This window comes from Artemia franciscana, chromosome 13 (assembly GCF_032884065.1).
Source record: "Artemia franciscana chromosome 13, ASM3288406v1, whole genome shotgun sequence".
Classification (NCBI taxonomy): domain Eukaryota; kingdom Metazoa; phylum Arthropoda; class Branchiopoda; order Anostraca; family Artemiidae; genus Artemia; species Artemia franciscana.
In genome coordinates this window covers 26,937,420-26,955,025 of record NC_088875.1, presented here as the reverse complement: position 1 = coordinate 26,955,025, position 17,606 = coordinate 26,937,420, and the positions used below count along the sequence as shown (strand labels likewise).

The 17,606-nt window shown below is 34.8% G+C and overlaps 1 protein-coding gene across 4 annotated transcripts in view; it reads left to right on the top strand.

Moving 5' to 3' along the window:
* LOC136034737 (zinc finger protein GLIS1-like) overlaps positions 1-16,875 on the top strand; it is a 78,157-nt gene extending 61,282 nt beyond the window's left edge. For all 4 annotated transcript variants that reach the window (XM_065716112.1, XM_065716110.1, XM_065716109.1 and 1 more), the window contains 3 exons: positions 4,601-4,732; positions 7,225-7,489; positions 14,888-16,875. In XM_065716112.1, coding sequence (XP_065572184.1) covers positions 4,601-4,732; positions 7,225-7,489; positions 14,888-14,964 — 474 coding nt within the window. In that variant the 3' untranslated portion in view covers positions 14,965-16,875. The remainder of the gene's footprint in view (positions 1-4,600; positions 4,733-7,224; positions 7,490-14,887) is intronic.
* Positions 16,876-17,606: the final 731 nt, after the last annotated feature.

Here is a 17,606-nt window from a genome sequence, read left to right as displayed (position 1 = left end):
TGCAATAATATTACTCATGCGAAGCGAATAGGCAATTCTTTGGCTGTTAGAGTGTTTTTTGAAAACGCTGTTGCGCTGGCTAATGCACTTCGACTTGGTATAAAGATTGGGTATGAGATATATCGAGTTTACGAATACCAACACCCACCCAAATGCTGTTATAATTGCCAATCACCAAATCACTTAAAATCAAATTGTGATAAAGAAAAATGCTGCTCCCGTTGCGCAGGGCAACATGAATCCTCGCCTGATTCTCCGTGCCAGGCTACACCAAAATGTGCGAACTGTCAAGGCAATCATGTGTCATTTTCAATGAAATGCCGAATTCTTCGTGAACTTCTGTCGAAACGATCGTCCTATACTAGAAAATGAGTGCTAAGACTAATTTCACTATATGTTCGTTCAATATTAACGGTACTAAGGATAAAGACGTTTCTTTAGATCAGAAATTAGAAAATTTTGATGTTTTATTCCTCCAGGAGCATCTCCTACCTTTAGTGAGCTTAAACTCCCTACAGAGAAGTAACGAACACTCAGTTTTTTCTAAAAGTGCACGCAAAACCTCTGGCAGACCATCAGGTGGCCTAGCATGTTTAATAAAAAAGACGCTGTTTTCACCACCCCCGTTATGCTATCACGAGAGTGATTGTTATATTGCTATTCGTCTTGCCAACCTTGTCCTCATTAATGTTTATCTCCCCTGCGACCAGAAATCCCTCCGAAGTTTAACTAAATTTACAAAATTTTGCGCATTAATAAAAAGTCTTTTGAATGGCATTGAGAGTAGTGGACTGGATTGGTTATTAATCGGTGATCTGAACTGTAACATTCACTCTTCATCAGTGCGGACTGAGCTTCTGTTAGATTCCTTACCGAATAGTTACAAAATTTTGAAGAAAGATGCCTCCCATTCCTATATCCATAATAGTGGCTCACTTTCAGACATTGACCATTGTATCGTTTCTTCTGGTCTCATCTGTGGCGAAGTCCATGTTGATCAGGATGAGCGTGATTACGACCATCTCCCCCTATCCCTCACTGTTACCCTTAATGCTACTGCGGAGAAGAACCTTCGTCCCAATTCTAGAAAATGGATTTCTAAAAGAGAATGGAACAAAGCTGACTGGCCTCTTTATTTTTCTACGCTTGTTAGCCTTCTATCAACGATTAAAGTCCCTTTTAATCTGTTGTGTACAAGCGTTGGGTCCCCACAAGCCAGAATTCAGCTTAATATTTATTATAGCCACATTGTATCGTGCTTAAAGAGGTCTGAAGAAGTAGCTGTTCCCCTATGTCGCTTTAGAGCAAAAACAAGAAGTTCAATTTGGAAGAATGACCCAGAGCTCAAAACAATAAAAAATCGGGCTAAGTTGTGGCTAAAAATTTGGATAGCTTGCGGCCGCCCCTTAAGGGGTAATGTTTTCGATATTAAACAAAGAACAAAGCTTGATTTTAAACGCTATCTTCGAAAAATTAGGTACAATGGTGCTGAATTTCCTAAGTCTCCTAGCCAGTGGAAAAAAGTGATCAATGTCGCGAAGTTTGATAGATCGCCTACGGCTGACCGAATCCCTAATGTATCATGGATCAATCATTATAGTAACATTTTCGATACAGTGATATATGCGGTTCATTTTCGTTTTGCCAAGCTCTGTTCTAATCTGTTGCCTAACAAAATCATTCAAGGTCATGTACCTCCCGTTAGTGTTGACCGTGTCAAAAGAAGTGTAGAGAGACTTAAATCGAAATCTTATGATATAGACGGGATCAGTGCTTTTCACCTCAACACCGATTCGGAGGAATTAGTTTATCACTTGCAGTTACTTTTTCAGATGTGTTTATGCTCTTCTTTAGTCCCTGATTCTTTTTTAGTTGGTAACATTACGTCAATTTTGAAACGCGGTAAGGACCCAACTAGTTGCGCTTCGTATGGGCCTATTACGGTTGCTTGTACTTTAAGTAAAGTATTTGAATATGTTTTGCTCCCTGATCTCCTGTCTAATGTAGATTATATGTCTAATCAGTTTGGCTTTAAGCCGTATATAGGATGCCAACATGCTCATCGTGCTATAGTTTCGCTATTACTTGAAGCGCATAAAAATGGTTTTGAGGTTCATTTTTGTGCACTCGATGTTTCAAAAGCTTTTGATTCAATTTGTCATAGCCAACTTTGGTATTCTTTAATCCAACTTGGTGCAAATGTGTCTATTATATCAACTCTTCGTTTTTGGTATGCTAATTCATATGTTCGACTCGAGTCAGGTGACACCTACGTTGGTAATATCCCCATCCGTTCTGGTCTTAGGCAAGGAGGAGTCTTATCCCCTTATCTTTTTAATGCTTGTCTTTATTCTGTTTTGCCACGTATTAATCCATCATGTTTTTTAGGCCTAACTAATCTTTCGTACATTGCATATGCAGATGATTTACTTTTGATCAGCCGCACTAAATCTAGCCTAATTAAGTCGACCCAGCTTGTTTCTAAGTCTTTTGAGGAAATCGGCCTCAAACTTAATACTGAAAAATGTGAATATTTAGTTTTTAATGCTAAGCATCAAAGCAGTGATCTTGATTGTGGTTATTTTTCAGTTAAGCTCGTTTCTTCGATTCGGTGGCTTGGTATTAATATTTGTTCATCTTTATCGGCTTTTCGATCCTGTGGGCTAAATGATATTAAAAGTAAACTTAAAAAAGGGTACGCGAAAATTGTCCCGAACCGAGGCAGATTTTCACGAAAGGCTTTATCCAGACTTTATTCTACATATTGCGATCATTCTATATTGTTTCTTTCCGGTTTGCGCCCGTTGTTTAATAATCAAGATTTGCAGGGCATAAGAGTTATGTATTTTCGTTATTGTAAATATTTATTGTATCTGCCGCGTTCTTATAGAAATCAGAAGATTATCAGAAAGTTTTGTGCCACTGATATTATTTTCGTTTATAAAAAACTCTATGCTAGATTAGGCGCTGAGGCCTGTCAACGCTTGGGCCCTTACCACCCTTTGATTAGACTGTATTAATTGTATTGTTTGTGTTATTTCGTTTTTCTTTCCTTAATGTTTTTACTCGGCTTAATTTGTCAAAACAAGCGGGTAACAAATAAATTATTATTATTATTATAATGTATCCCTGCATGGTTTCTGTTCTTGCAATGGGTTATGAGACTGGATTGACCAAACATATATCCCCTGAGTCACAGTAACTGATACTACATTCAACGGAATATTTAAGGAAGAAGCATTTTACTGATATTTTTTTCTTTGTTCTTTTTACGTAGACTCCAGTGTCATTACTGATGAAAAATATCATTTCTCAAGTTTAAATCTAGGCTGCTTCTAGAATAAGGAAAGTTTATCGTTTTCAAAATGTTTTCTGCAATCGTTTTCTTTCATTTTTGTTTTAATACATTCAATTTCACAAGTGAATTAAGCTTAAGGAAGTCTAGTATATCTTATTCCTGTCATATCTCAACATGGATTACTTAATATTTCTATCACTACAGCATTAAATAACTCAAACGAGCACCAGGCTGCCCGAGGGCAACACAGTAACGTAGGCTATGTACCAAAGAAACCTCTTCTTATTGACAATCCAGTTTTCCGGAATATTGCTAAGGAGGACGTCTTCGAATGTTACGGAAGAGGACATAAGAAATTATTTGAAGGGTATAGCAATGTATACAAAGAATATGTTGTTTATGAGCCCTTTTTCTAAATTGAACATCTTTCTATGATCTTTCATAGAATTAGTGGCGTAGAAAAAGAGGAGACAAATAACCGCTTCCCATGCGAAAGAGATTTTCCCCTTTTGCTCAAGATGGGGGACTGTAGTTCTTCTATATGGATTTTTGGCTGCAGAGATTCCAATGGTGTTGTTTTCATTTACATTCGGCACTGTTTTTGTGGGGTTTCAGGCCATTTTTCCAAATTCCTATACGCTTGTTCTCCCAATAAACTTTTCCCCATCAAGATTCATTGAAATAATAATTACTATTCCAGGATCAGCTTCACATGGTAATTCTTCCTCACTGGCCTTTTTTAAAAATATTTTTAATTTTCGGTGCTTTGTGCTAGACTTAGTTATTTACTAGGTAGACAATGCAAGGAATACATTTAAACATTTTCATCTTTTTTTTTAGATGGTAAAAACACAATTACAAACCTAATGTTTAATGTCTCTGTATAATTTGGCTGTACCACAAAATAAATTTGAGAAAGCTTTTGTGAATGAAATTAGTTTAAGACTACTAGTGGTTTAAATAAGACCATTTACCGTCTAGATGAACATAGTGCACAGTCAATGCCTAAATAATCGTTATTATAGACCTGTTAACATTGGGTTAAAACAGTTAAATATGCTTACATCCGAGGTTTTTTTTATTTTTAGTTATTAATAAATATGATAGTCAATGTGGTAAAATTTTAAAAAATGAGCTTTTAGACTATGCAGGGCACAAATGGCATCTTCACCTCATTAGTCTATTTGATATACATATCCTGGTTTGGAAATTTCTCTAATAAAAGGAAACAATACAATGCACCAGATACATTTAAATGCACATTTATCCTTAGTTGAATTTTAGATACAGTTTTAATTCCAGAAACCTTATGCATGTTTACATATGGGATGTACAAAAAGATATACTGACCCAAGCTCGCTCAGAAAACATTTGAAGGTGCATTCAAAGATGCCTCCAATGACAGCAAGTATAGAAACGAAAGCAGCAATTCAGGTATTTTGTATTTTAAATTGATACCTACGATTCTAGATTAGACCCAATGAGAGTATATTGGATTTATGCTTTGGATTGATTCCCACTACGACAAGGTTGGGACATATACTTGCTACTTGTTTCTTTAAAAAGGAACCAGCAACTGAAATGTAGAATTAACCCCCGATGCGCTAGCAATGGCTCTGGAAGATTGCTGTCCTATCCTTTTTATTCCAGATTCCACTGAGTATTTTTACCTCCTTTTCATTAAATGTAATTTTTGATATTGTGTCAGTCATTTTTGTTATATATACGTCGCATCAATTTTCCAAATATCGTATCATTTACCAGAATCTTTTTAGATGGATCTAACCTGAATTAGATAAGAAAAAGTTTTTATTTCAACTAAAAGTAAGGAGGAACATTACAAATAAAAACTAACAGAAATTATTTCGTAAGTGAAGGGAAATATTCCTTAATCCTCGTTCTTTACGCTAAATTCTGAAAGTTCTTTGAGAATACTCCTAAAAGAAATCACGTATATTTCCAAATAACAAATACTACATATGAACTATATAATAAGTTGTGTAGCTTATAGGATTTCCCCAGGGACTATCGGGGTTATTTCATCATCAAAAGCATAATTGTGGGACTTTTTAACCATGCTGAATCAAATGGCTGTCTCGAAATTCTATCAGATATCTGAGGAAAAGAGAGGGGAGAGGGGGCTAGTTGCTCTTTTATCCTTTTGGTCCCTTAAACAGGACACTAGAACTGTTCATTTCCGCTGAATAAGCCCTCTCTTAATCCTTTAGAACCATTGGTTCGATGAAATAAACATGCATCCGTGACCTTTCTTCTGGCAAAGATAACAAAATTCCACATTTTTCCAGATATACGCCACAATGTAATGTGGAATACCACATTATAACAGGTGCTTGAAGCCTCTACAATAGGATTCTCTAATTTACTGAACCTGATGTTATGATTTTCATTTAGATCTATTGACCTTTTGGGGTGTCAATAGTTTCAATTCAACCAAGTTTCCTCAGGCTCGTAACTCTTGATGGGTGGTATTAAACCTAATGAATTGTATATATTAGAATTGGCAGAGAAAAACAATTTCTTTGATGCATCTTTTGTTATAAAATTCCGCGTTTTAGAGTTTCGGTTCCGTAGGAGCGACCAAGTCGCTCCTTACTTTCAGTTTGTTACCACGAACTGTTGGATTGAAAGAAACTAACTTTACGAACAGTATATATCTTGATTCCGGTGATTAGATTGTGCGAAAACGTCTCCATATTAATCCAGAAAAGAAGAAGAAGAATAAATTTTCTATAGCGCACATATTTTAACCCAAACCTGGTTAATATTTATTATATTTCTATATTTATAAATATATATATTTACAAATATTTGTGCCTCTTCAAAGTTTCTAATGTAAAGGCAAATTTTAACGCTTCTAGATAAAAGAAGGACATGTAGATAAAAAGTTTTTCAAGAAAATGCAGAGCAAATTTAAAACTTAAAATGAGCCAAAATTAGCATATATAGGGTGTTAAACCTAAAATAAATAGAAAATGACAAGATCAATATCATTTGTTAAATATGCAATTAATTCATTCGTATTTATGACGGTTATGACAGTATATATTATTCAGTGCTTCCATACCTACCAATTGATCTTGAGTCCTCACAATTTTTTTGTAATTCTCATGATCGAAAACCAGATCTCACGATCCAATCCTTCAATAAATACAGATGCCCCGATTATTTTAGATTCCAAGCGAATTTTGGTCAAAAGAACCCAAAAACTTGCTCATTTTTAACGTATATTTGAAAAAAAAAGCTCGGGCTCTTGAAGATTGTTCAATTGCAAACCTGACAGAGATAACAGTTAAGGTCCTCGTTATAGCTTTCTGGAGTCTCTTGTTGGTTTGCTCTCTGTGGAGGAGGAGGTAAGGGGCCTCGAAGTTCTTGTCATCATTACATCCATTATATTGGAGATCGAATTCTCACAAAACGGAGCAAGAAATAGAGCTGATTCTCCATTTTAAATATAGCAACGCATTCCCTCTTCGAGTTCCTATGAAATTATATTTATAAAAAGGATGTGAACAATATAGAAAACTAAGTCGCAATATGGTGTTGAACTGAATATGTTTCTTAATTATATATTTCTTAATTTCTGAATTATGTTTCCTTAGTAGCTTGACATCGAGAATTGAAAAACCATCAAATGCCGAAGAGTGTAGTTTCCCGTATCGTACATCAATTCAATTAAGATCTAATCACGAATCATAACCGAAAATTTTTCCCCAAAAAGTTGGTCCATTTTAAGGGGCCTCAAATCCATACGAATTCAAAATATCTTGTCTTCTAAAGTCTGTTTCGCCCAGAGATAACTGCCAGCACATGTTTATTCATGAGCCATTATTACATCACGTAGCAGTTTAGACCTTTAAACAATACTCCTTAAGAAAAAAAAATCACAAAGTATTTCTTTATTTTAGGAACGGGTCCAAAAAAACAGAGAGTTCAAACGTTTACGTCTTTCATTGGAAGAAGAAATTTACAGTAATTGTGGAAGCCAGAGTAGTACAGCCAATGATGGATGTCCAGGCTTAATCCCGATCCTGCCCACATATACTCCTGTAAATTCGTACTACCCACAAAACACCATCGACTCAGATTTCTACTATGATTCTGGCCTTGGGACTCCCATGTCGCAAACTGATACTTTCTCCTTCGAGGATGAAGCTATACTGGCATCGTTGGGTAAGTTTATTTTGTCCTTAAAAGTGGACCATTTTCAACAGGGGGATCATTAAATTTCCCCACAAAACGCATGCTGCAAGGTTCGCGTGCGTGAATGCTGGGTAGGACAATTCCCCTCCCCTCCATAGACTTATATTTAGGAAAGAGCTGGTAAAACCTAAAATTTATGGTATAAGAATCTATTTTTTCGTGTTCTGGACCCCTCTGTTCCCAAGGAAAAATGTTCCTCATCCCCCTCCATTTAAGATCAGACTTGCAAGCACGATTGCAGGTTTTTTACCATTAAGAGGAAAATTTTAGGTAATGGACTTCGGAGAGGCTGTTGCAAACATTCATAATACCTGTGCAATCGGTTCAAGTAGTTCAAGAGAAGGAATTTATCTTTTTTATATAGGCATACATAGGCAACTCAGACGGTTTGTCGGTGCCCGACAAACCATCTTTATTCCCATATGGACATTTAGTTTCAAATCTCTTCACTTTATGGTTGACATTACCGAAAAAAATTGGATAGCTTAATTTTTTGTAACTGCCACTAAGTACTTATGAAAATTTACAGAACTTTATGGTACTGTATTATGCAGAACTTTCTATAGACATTTTGAATTCTGAAGGAACTTCCTAAATTAACATTCTGGATGATTGATTTTACGCGCTTTCTACACGATTTTTTGAAGAGTAAGCATAACTTTATCTAACGTGTTTTTCCTCAATTAAAATTTTAAGTAACCATGTCGACCAGCAGCACTTGGCTCCTCAAACAAATAGAACATGCTGCTTCAACACAAAAAAACTTTTGACATAAAATTAAAGATGGGGGTCTTTGAACGCTTAATAAAACACAAATTATGATACAAAGACAAGAGTTTTAACTTTCCATAAAAAAATTGAAGGTTCACTTCAGATTATTCTATTGTGCCATTATTCTATTTTTCTTTAAATCAGTCCCATATCCCTTTATGTCACAGTAAATAAATAAAGTAGAGGCGGGCTAAGAGTAAGGTGGGATAGGTAGCAGGGCAGCAGTTCTTTTAATGCCAATGGCACATATTGTGCATTCTGATACCTTCACAGTCATCTAGAAAATTGTATTCTTACGCCTTATACTACTACTACTACTACTGCTACTACTATTAACTCACTGTAGCACCAAGCCGCCTGAGGCCAACAGAGCTACGCACGCTCCTCCTCCAACCTGATCTATTTAAAGCCTCCCTCTTTACACCCTCCCAGGAAGTTCCCATTTCCTTTAAATCTTTATTTATGAGATCCTCCCAACCCAGACAAGGACGACCTGCTTTCCGTGTAGCCCCAGACGGTTGGCCAAAAAGGACAATCTTCGGTAATCTGCCATCCTTCATCCGTAGAACGTGGCCTAGCCATCTCAACCTTTCTTTCATTATAGCCCTAGAAAGCGGGATTGAACCACATATTTCGTACAACCTACGGTTTGAAATACGGTCAGTCAGCCGGGTACCCAGAATAATCCGTAGGCAATTTCTCTGGAAAACATCTAGTAAATTTTCATCTGCTTTTCGGAGCGCCCATGCTTCAGAGCCATATTTGAACACTGTCATCTCTGTAGCTTCCAATATTCTAATCTTGGTTTGCAGACTTATCTTTCTATTCTTCCAAACTTTTTTTAACTGTGAAAAAACACCCTGAGCCTTAGCTATTCTACTTTTAACATCTTCACTGCTCCCACCATCTTTACTAATAATACTACCAAGGCAACTGAAGCTCCCAACCTGATCAATCTTTTCGTTACCTAATATCACCTATTCATCTTCACTTATTCCTAGCCTTAGTGACTTAGTCTTCTTAACATTAATTTTCAAGCCTATTTTAGCACCCTGAACTCGCAAAACCTCTAAAAATTCATTCATTTTGCTCACACTTTCATCTAATGTGCTTAAATCATCAGAATAATCTAAGTCCAGGAGCGTTTTTCCTCCCCATTTGATTCCGTGGTCTCCAATTGCCTTTCCTGTGCTCCTTAAGACGAAGTCCATCAAAATGATCCATATAAAGGGGGGATAGAACACAACCCTGCTTAACTCCTGATTTAATACAAAACCAGTTGCTAACCTCATTTCCTACCTTAACCGCAGCAGTATTATTCTCGCTCTTCTATCAATAGAATCTTTGTTAACGCTCTTCTATCAATAGAATCGAAAGCTTGCTCATAATCGATAAAACTGAAGACCAAAGGTGTTTGACAACGAAGGGAATTCTCAATTATTAACCTAAGAGTGAAAACTTGGACGACACATCCTCTACCTTTTCTAAAACCGCATTGTTCTTGCTATATGTATATGCAAGATGTGTGTATATGCACTCTCCAAGTAATGCCCATATCTAATCAGAATAAGCTTCATAGCCACTTAATAAAATATTTTCATGTTCAATGTTGATTATCTATATGCTAAAAGGAGTAATATGGGCCTAATAATATATGACCTCTTTACAAATGGTTGGATAATGTACGCATCCTGTAAATACATTAGCACAGCAACCCACACTGTTTTTTTAGATGAGGGTGGCAGAAAATTTTTATAAGGGGGGGGGGACTGTAGCATGCATTTTTACGAGTGGAAGGGGGCAATGTTAAAAAAAAGTTTTATTTGCCGGAACCTGTCCTATTTTTACAAGTGTATTTTTTTCTGCATTGTTAATGAGTTTTTGGCGTTCTAAGGAAGGTGCAAATACCCTGTGAGGCCTACCCTCAAAATACGTCCTTGTATGTCACCAAGACCGAAAACTAATATATCCAGTAAACTTTTGTAAGATTCGTTCTGACCGTAAAAAAAAACAGCAATTTTCTTTTTGAATAAGTGAAACAATAGTTATTCTAGGAACAAAGCAGTTGTGGTTTCCATTAAATCTCATTACAGAGGTCCCTTGGGGTGGAATATACGTAACATGTGCCTGATTAGAAGACCAAAAATATACAAAAAAAGTCCATGTCTAACATGTACAAAAAGTGTGAAAGTAACATGTTACATTTTTCAGAAAATATGTGAAAATTTTGTGAAAACCTAAATAGTAACTATATTACCATGAATGTCCGAAATACCTTTTTTTCTCCTTGGACTTAATCAGCTTTGCCAGTCAACTTTTACAGTTCAATGCGAGGTTTGAAGATGATAGGCTAGGTAAGGTTGGGGTAGGTTAGCTTAGGTTTTTAACCCATTTCTGATATTTATAACTAAATTTAATCTAACCCAACCTAACTTTATCTTTTACCATTATGGCTTGAATAAGACTGGAAAAGCTAACTAGCTAAGTAAATTGAATCAAAGCAGAGAAAAGGGAATTTCAGACATTCACGGTAATAACTACCCAAAAAGTGTAGAAGTAAGGTGTTGTATTTTTCAGAAAAGATGTCACTATTTTAAGGAAAACTACATAGTAACTATACAAAAAATATAGAAGTAGCATGTTGGTTTTCTTAAAAAAAGATGCGATTATTTCGTGGAAAATTCTTGTTTAAATCTGTGCCTCCCACCCCAGGCTTGAAAAAAATATTGCAAACTCGTCTCCAGACACCTAAGAATCTTCCTGAGTTTTGAATTTAGCCCCCGCTAAGTCATATTTCATCAGTCGAATTAAGTTGTTTTCACCTGATGAAAAAATTCACGGCATGATTTTACCCCCCAAAGAATAGGAACCATTTGTTTATAGTTACGACCTACAAAGTGACAAATTATGCCTTTGTTAAGCTCGTGCTCAAAATAAAATCAGACTCCCGGATCGTCTGATATTTCCCAAATCTCTTCGGATAATTTCCGAATTTATTGTCGGCTCATGAAATTCTGACATGTGGACGAAAGAATAACATAAAGTCAACAAAGATGACATCAGAGTTGTCGTTTGCACCATCCAGGTGTTCTTAGTGGGAGAGGAGAGAAGGTTTCAACCGTTTGAAATTATATAGGTGGTCATTATTAGCATGATGATTGTCAAAGAAAAATTTGAGACGACTTTCAGATGCAGTTCTATCTGAGGTACTGTAAGACAAAGAAGATAAAGAGTGTTTATGTTTTATAATACCCTGGAGAAATTTATCAGAGGCGTCATTTAATTTTTTTCGGGGAGGGGGGTGAAAGGGAGTATAGGGAAAGAAACTTAAGCTTTCCAAGAATGGCAAGATTTACATCAAGTTTATTTTATATGATTACGGCAATTTTACAGACAATACGCATTAAGGTGTACGAGGCCATGACCTCCCAGAAATATTCTTTAAATTAAGAAATAGGCTTTTCAAGTGAAATGAAGCTTGCCAATCCTTGCCTTGCTCGATCTTTCCATCCCTTTTTAAACCAAAAGACAACGAATGATTTAAGCCGAAATATCTACAGGAAAATTAGCCATTCAGTTTTTCTATCTTTTGAGGGAGAGAGGAGAGAGACTGCCAAATCATATTTTATACCCTATTTTTCAATAATATTTCCTCTTCTCAGCATATTTTACAATCTCTGAACCTCGGGGGAAGGCCTTAAAACACCCCCTCTACAACTATTCACCTCCCAATAAAGACAGCCCTTGCAAGTACAGTTTGCTATTATGCAGCAATGTTTACAGCATGGTAGTGGAAAGGCAAGGGGTTGCGCAACATTTGTCAAAAGTCAAGGTTAACCTAATTCTGAAATATTTTAGAACGAAATGTTTTTTTTGTCCTAACGCAAGTTATTGGTAGGATCAGGAGAAAACACATGTAATTGGACAAGGTCAAAGCCCTGGGATTCTTTTTTGACTTAAAGCTCCGGATTCTTTTCGAAAGCTTCCTACAAGTTCAGGTTTCTAAGATTCCACCGAAAATTTTCCCAGGATATTATCTGTGTCGTGAAACCCACGTAAGATATTCGATCAGATATCCACACATTGTTGCGAGAAAATTCCATGTCTCGAGTGAAACAAAAGGATCTACACATTCTTAAGCTAGTTGGTGTCGTAGTTTTTTTGTTTTTTTTTTTTGCTTGTTTTCAACTAATTTTCACTCACGTTTTCCTTCTTTTTTTTAGATTTGGCACCCATAGCTACCAAAAATTCTATATGGAGGTATTTTTCTATAAATATATATATATATATATATATATATATATATATATATATATATATATATATATATATATATATATATATATATATATACTAGCTGTTGGGGTGGCGCTTCGCGCCACCCCAACACCTAGTTGGTGGGGGCGCTTCGCGCCCCCCCCAAGCCCCCCCGCGCGCGTAAGTCGTTACGCGCCATATTAGTTACGCGCCATTGTAGTTGTGTCCCTATGTCCCACCTGTGAATATAGATATATATATATATATATATATATATATTTTTAACTACGTAAAACTTGCGAATATACAACATTCTTTGCTGTCCCATTGTCTGTGCATATAAATAGATTGTTTACCGACTCTTGAAAATGCAACATATAATGGTCCATGGGAAAACAATCCGTATTCAGATCTATACCTCATGATTCTAATGATTGCCCTTGAGCTTTGTTGATGGTGATTGCTAATCTACCATTCCCTGTGTCGCCATCGTCATTTATATATCCCCTTGTGCCCCCCGGCATCCCCTTTGTAGTTTTGTCCCTGTGTCCCGGTCGTCATTTGTGTCCCGGTGTCCCAGTCTGTGATTTCTCTTTGAGTGTCCCGGGCGTCATTTATATTCAATGTGTCCCGGTGTCTCGGTCGTCATTTATATCCCCCTGTGCCCCCCGGCGTCCCCGTTGTAGTTGTGTCCCTGTGTCCCGGTCGTCATTTATATTCCCTGTGTCCCGGTCGTCATTTGTATCCCGGTGTCCCGGTCTGTATATACATTCGTTTTTTAGTTTTGTTTTTCTCCTTTATTTTTTTCCTTTTTTATTTTTTTTCTTTTTTAGTTTATTTAGATTTTTAGATTTTTTAGTTTTTTTATTAGTTTTTATTTTTTTTTCTTTTTAGTTTTTTTGTAGTTTTTACCTTTTTTTTAGTTTTTTTAGTTTTTTTTACTTATATCCTGGTCGTCATTTATACTCCCTGTGTCCCGGTCGTCATTTGTGTCCCGGTGCTTTGTTGATTGCTAATCGTACATTCCTTTTGTCCCGGTCGCTTTCTCTTTGAGTGTCGTCATTCATATTCCCTAATAAATTTTTAATTTTTTCCCTTTTTTTTTGTTTTTAGTTTTTTTTTATTGGTTTTTACCTTTTTTTAGGTTTTTTAGTTTTTTTCTTTTTTCTTTTTAGTTTTTTTTGAAGTTTTTATCTTTTTAGTTTTTTTATTTTTATTTTTTTAGTTTTCTTTTTCTCCTTTATTTTTCAGTTTTTTCCTTTTTTTAGTTTTTTTTCTTTTTTAGTTCTTTTAGTTTTTACCTTTTTTAGTTTTTTTTTAGTTTTTTTAGTTTTTTAGCTTTTTTTATTTTTTTTTATTAGTTTTTAGTTTATTTTATAGTTTTTTCCTTTTTTAGTTTTTTATCTTTTTTTAGTTTTTAAGCTTTTTTAGATTTTTTTATTTTGTTTTCTTTTTTTTTTTTGTAGTTTTTACCTTCTTTAGATTTTTGCTTCTTTTATTTTTTTAGCTTTTTTAGTTTTTTTTCGTTTTTTCTTTTTAGTTTTTTTGTAGTTTTTATCTTTTTTATTTTTTTGTATTTTTATTCATATTTTTTTAGTTTTCTTATTCTCTTTTATTTTTCAGTCTTTTCCTTTTTTTAGTTTTTTTTCTTTTTTAGTTTTTAGTTTTTTTTTAGTTTTTTACCTTTTTTTAGTTTTTTTAGTTTTTTAGATTTTTTAGTTTTTTTATTAGTTTTTAGTTTTTTTTGTAGTTTTTGCCTTTTTCTGGTTTTTTCAGTTTTTTTAGTTTTTAGTTTTTTACCTTTTTTTAGTTTTTTTTTTAGTTTTTTAGCTTTTTTAGTTTTTTTTTTCTTTTTAGTTTTTTTTGTAGTTTTTACCTTTTTTAGTTTTTTTTCTTATTTTGTATTAGTGTGAAATAATTCAGACGTCATATGCGGACAAACATGACGTCACCTGATCCATCCACAGATCCACACACAGACAACTTATTTTTATATATATAGATATATATATATATATATATATATATATATATATATATATATATATATATATATATATATATATATTCTCGGCTTTTAAGACATATAAAACTTCGAAAGTATCCACTTAAACAATTCAAATTAGATTTCCTTTCCACTGTTTTTGAGACTTAAACGGGTGTTATAGCTTTGATTGGGGAAATTCAGAAACAAATGATGTTACCAAATGAAAACGCAGATTATGCCATGTGTTATATCCCTCAAACTGAAATCGCTCAAATAAAATTTGGCCTTCAATTTTTTTTTATCTTGGATGGTCATGAAACATAAAGTTTTTCTCACCTTTGGATTAATTTCAGACAATTCCATGATTTCGACACAGCCAGACGAATTCTATACGCAATATTGGTTGGATAGCCTAAACGACCTCCTGTAAGTGTGATATCCAGGAAATCAAGGCAGCATCACCTTCAAGTATTAAGGGTAACAAAAATATGAATTTCCATAAAAGAAAGGATTCCACGTGCCATTACTTTAAGTTATAAAATATATGCATGTTAATCTAGTAATAAGTGCCTTGTCTGTCTATAAAATTTCATGCTTTCTTGACTTATCGTGAACATAATTGTGCATTTTCACCAAAATAGTACGACGATTAATTAAGTTCAACAATGAGAATTTTAGGTTGTTATTTTTCCTTGTTTTTCTTTTAAACCAAGTGGTGAATTTACCTTTTCTGCGAAATTTTTAATAATCTATCTCACAATATAGGATCCACAATTTATATATATATTAGGTATTATTGTGCACTGATACTTTTACAGCTGTGATCAGTTTTGCCGTGTAAGAACACTCTTTGATTTGTAATTTTGCAAAACTTAATTGGTTGTGTAACAAGTTTTGATCCAAACACTAAATACAGTTTGGACAAGCGTTTTTAACCAGAAGTTTTGAATAAACTTTGGGCAAACAAATTAGTTTTACGGGACATATATTAAGCCCCACTTACACCTGATGTCCACGCCACGAATTTAGATTCCGTAAGGGGGTCACGTCATTTTATGGGGAACGGATCCCCCTCCCTTAAAACCACTGGCAAAGCCCTTAATTTTCAGAAAACCTATTTCCATTGTTATTTATTACTTTCTACACACTAGCAGAACTGGACAACATTACTTGAGAAAGTAAATAAAACCTGCATTTGACGAATTTTTTGCAGTTTTTTTTTGCGTTCATTAGCCAGTTACAATTATAAAATTGCGTTCAAAAGGACTAATTGAAACCTATTGGAATTAATTATTTACTTATTGTTCCTCAACGTTTAATAAGCTGCTACTCTTTCTTTTACAAACAGAAAATCCTAGGAATGTTTATTTATTATTAAAAGCTAATAGTACTTTTGATTAGTTTCAAAGGTTCTACGATTTGCGAGATTTAAGATTTTTTATTCTTTCAAGAAATTCATTTTGATGTTCAAACAGCGTTTAACAGAGTAGATTAACTAATTTATCGCGATTAATTGCCGAGCTGTGTTGAACGGGAGAAAATATTGGCTCCTATCTACAACAAAATGGACGGAAAAACAGTTTCATTTTCCTTGGAACTGAAAATGATCTTGACTAAATTAAGAGCAATATCAGCAACGTTTGGTCAAAAATTATTACACGTGTCTTGTATTGAATTCTACTTCAGACGATTCATAATAAAGGTTTTATAAATAAAAACATAATTTCACTTCTCGATAAAAACAAACCCTCTTATTAAAAGTAAAACTTTGAACATCATTATTCCCTGATCTTTTATAAAAGATTATTATTGTTTGGAAACATTTATCCACAAATAGATTTTGTTTGAACAAAATCTTTTGTCGATCCTTTAAATCAAGTAAATAGAATCTTGCAGACGTTCAAAAGAATTGAATAGTATCATTTGTGTCCTTTAAAATGGTCCACATTTCGGATGTAGCCTAACAGAATATAACGCCCTCCAAAGTGTTGAATTCCTCCAATCCTTTCTTCAACTTCAATAAATAAAATAACTTTTGTTCACGGTATAATTTATAGAGTAAGTGCTATTTTTTGATTTATTGCTCCGGTTTATATTCATATGCTGTTGTTTTTTTTTATTGATGGCTGTCCATTTTCATGCTTTATGAGCTTACTACTGGAAAAAAAAATGTACAATATCATAGTAGGTAAAATAAAAAGTTTAATTACCATGTACTTCCATAAACATCATTCACTTTTATCTCAACATCCCAACGATGTCTTTCATTTTTTAGTATAGTTGTATGATGATTTTTGTATATTTTTAGCATTGAGTTGAAAAATAAAGTTACGATTTTATAGTTTCATTGGTCTTATGTTACTTTTGTAGGAAGCAGTCCTTAAGTCGTACGAATTCGAAAGTCTCGCATACTTCTGGCTCAAATATGGAGCATCATACCTAACATTTTGTTAAAATAAAAATAACGATGGGAGGCAATTCAGGGGCAACGGGCACTTTGTTTCTTCCATGATACAGATTGAAAATCCTAGTGTGATTTCAATTGAAAAAAGGTGTGGACTTTCTATAAAGGTGACTTCAATTTCTTCTCTACAGATCAACGGGACTGTGGTACAAGATCTACAGGAGAAGGCTGAAGCTCTTGCTAAGGCTTTTATCGAATTCTCGGATACCGATGAAGACGTAGAAAAGTGCCAAGTTTCTCGGACCAAACCTGCACTGTCCAGGATCGTGTGAATTTTTCAGCTCCTAAGATCCGTCGTATTTTGCGGCACCTTGATGTGACCAAGGCCACAGGTCCTGATAAAATACCAAATGTCGTCCTCAAATCCTGCAGCACCAAACTAGCTGGACCATTGCCACTGCTTTTCTGGATATGCTTTCGCTCCTGAACCTTCCTACAAACATGTAAATCTGTCCATGTTACACCTCCCTAAAGCCAGATGGCGATCCAACGGGCGTAAGCTCCTACAGGCCTATTAGCCTCCGAGGGCGTCTCCAATAAAACCTGTCTATAGTTCATGGACACAAATGACCTACTAGACGATCGCAAATATGGATTCCGGAGGAAAC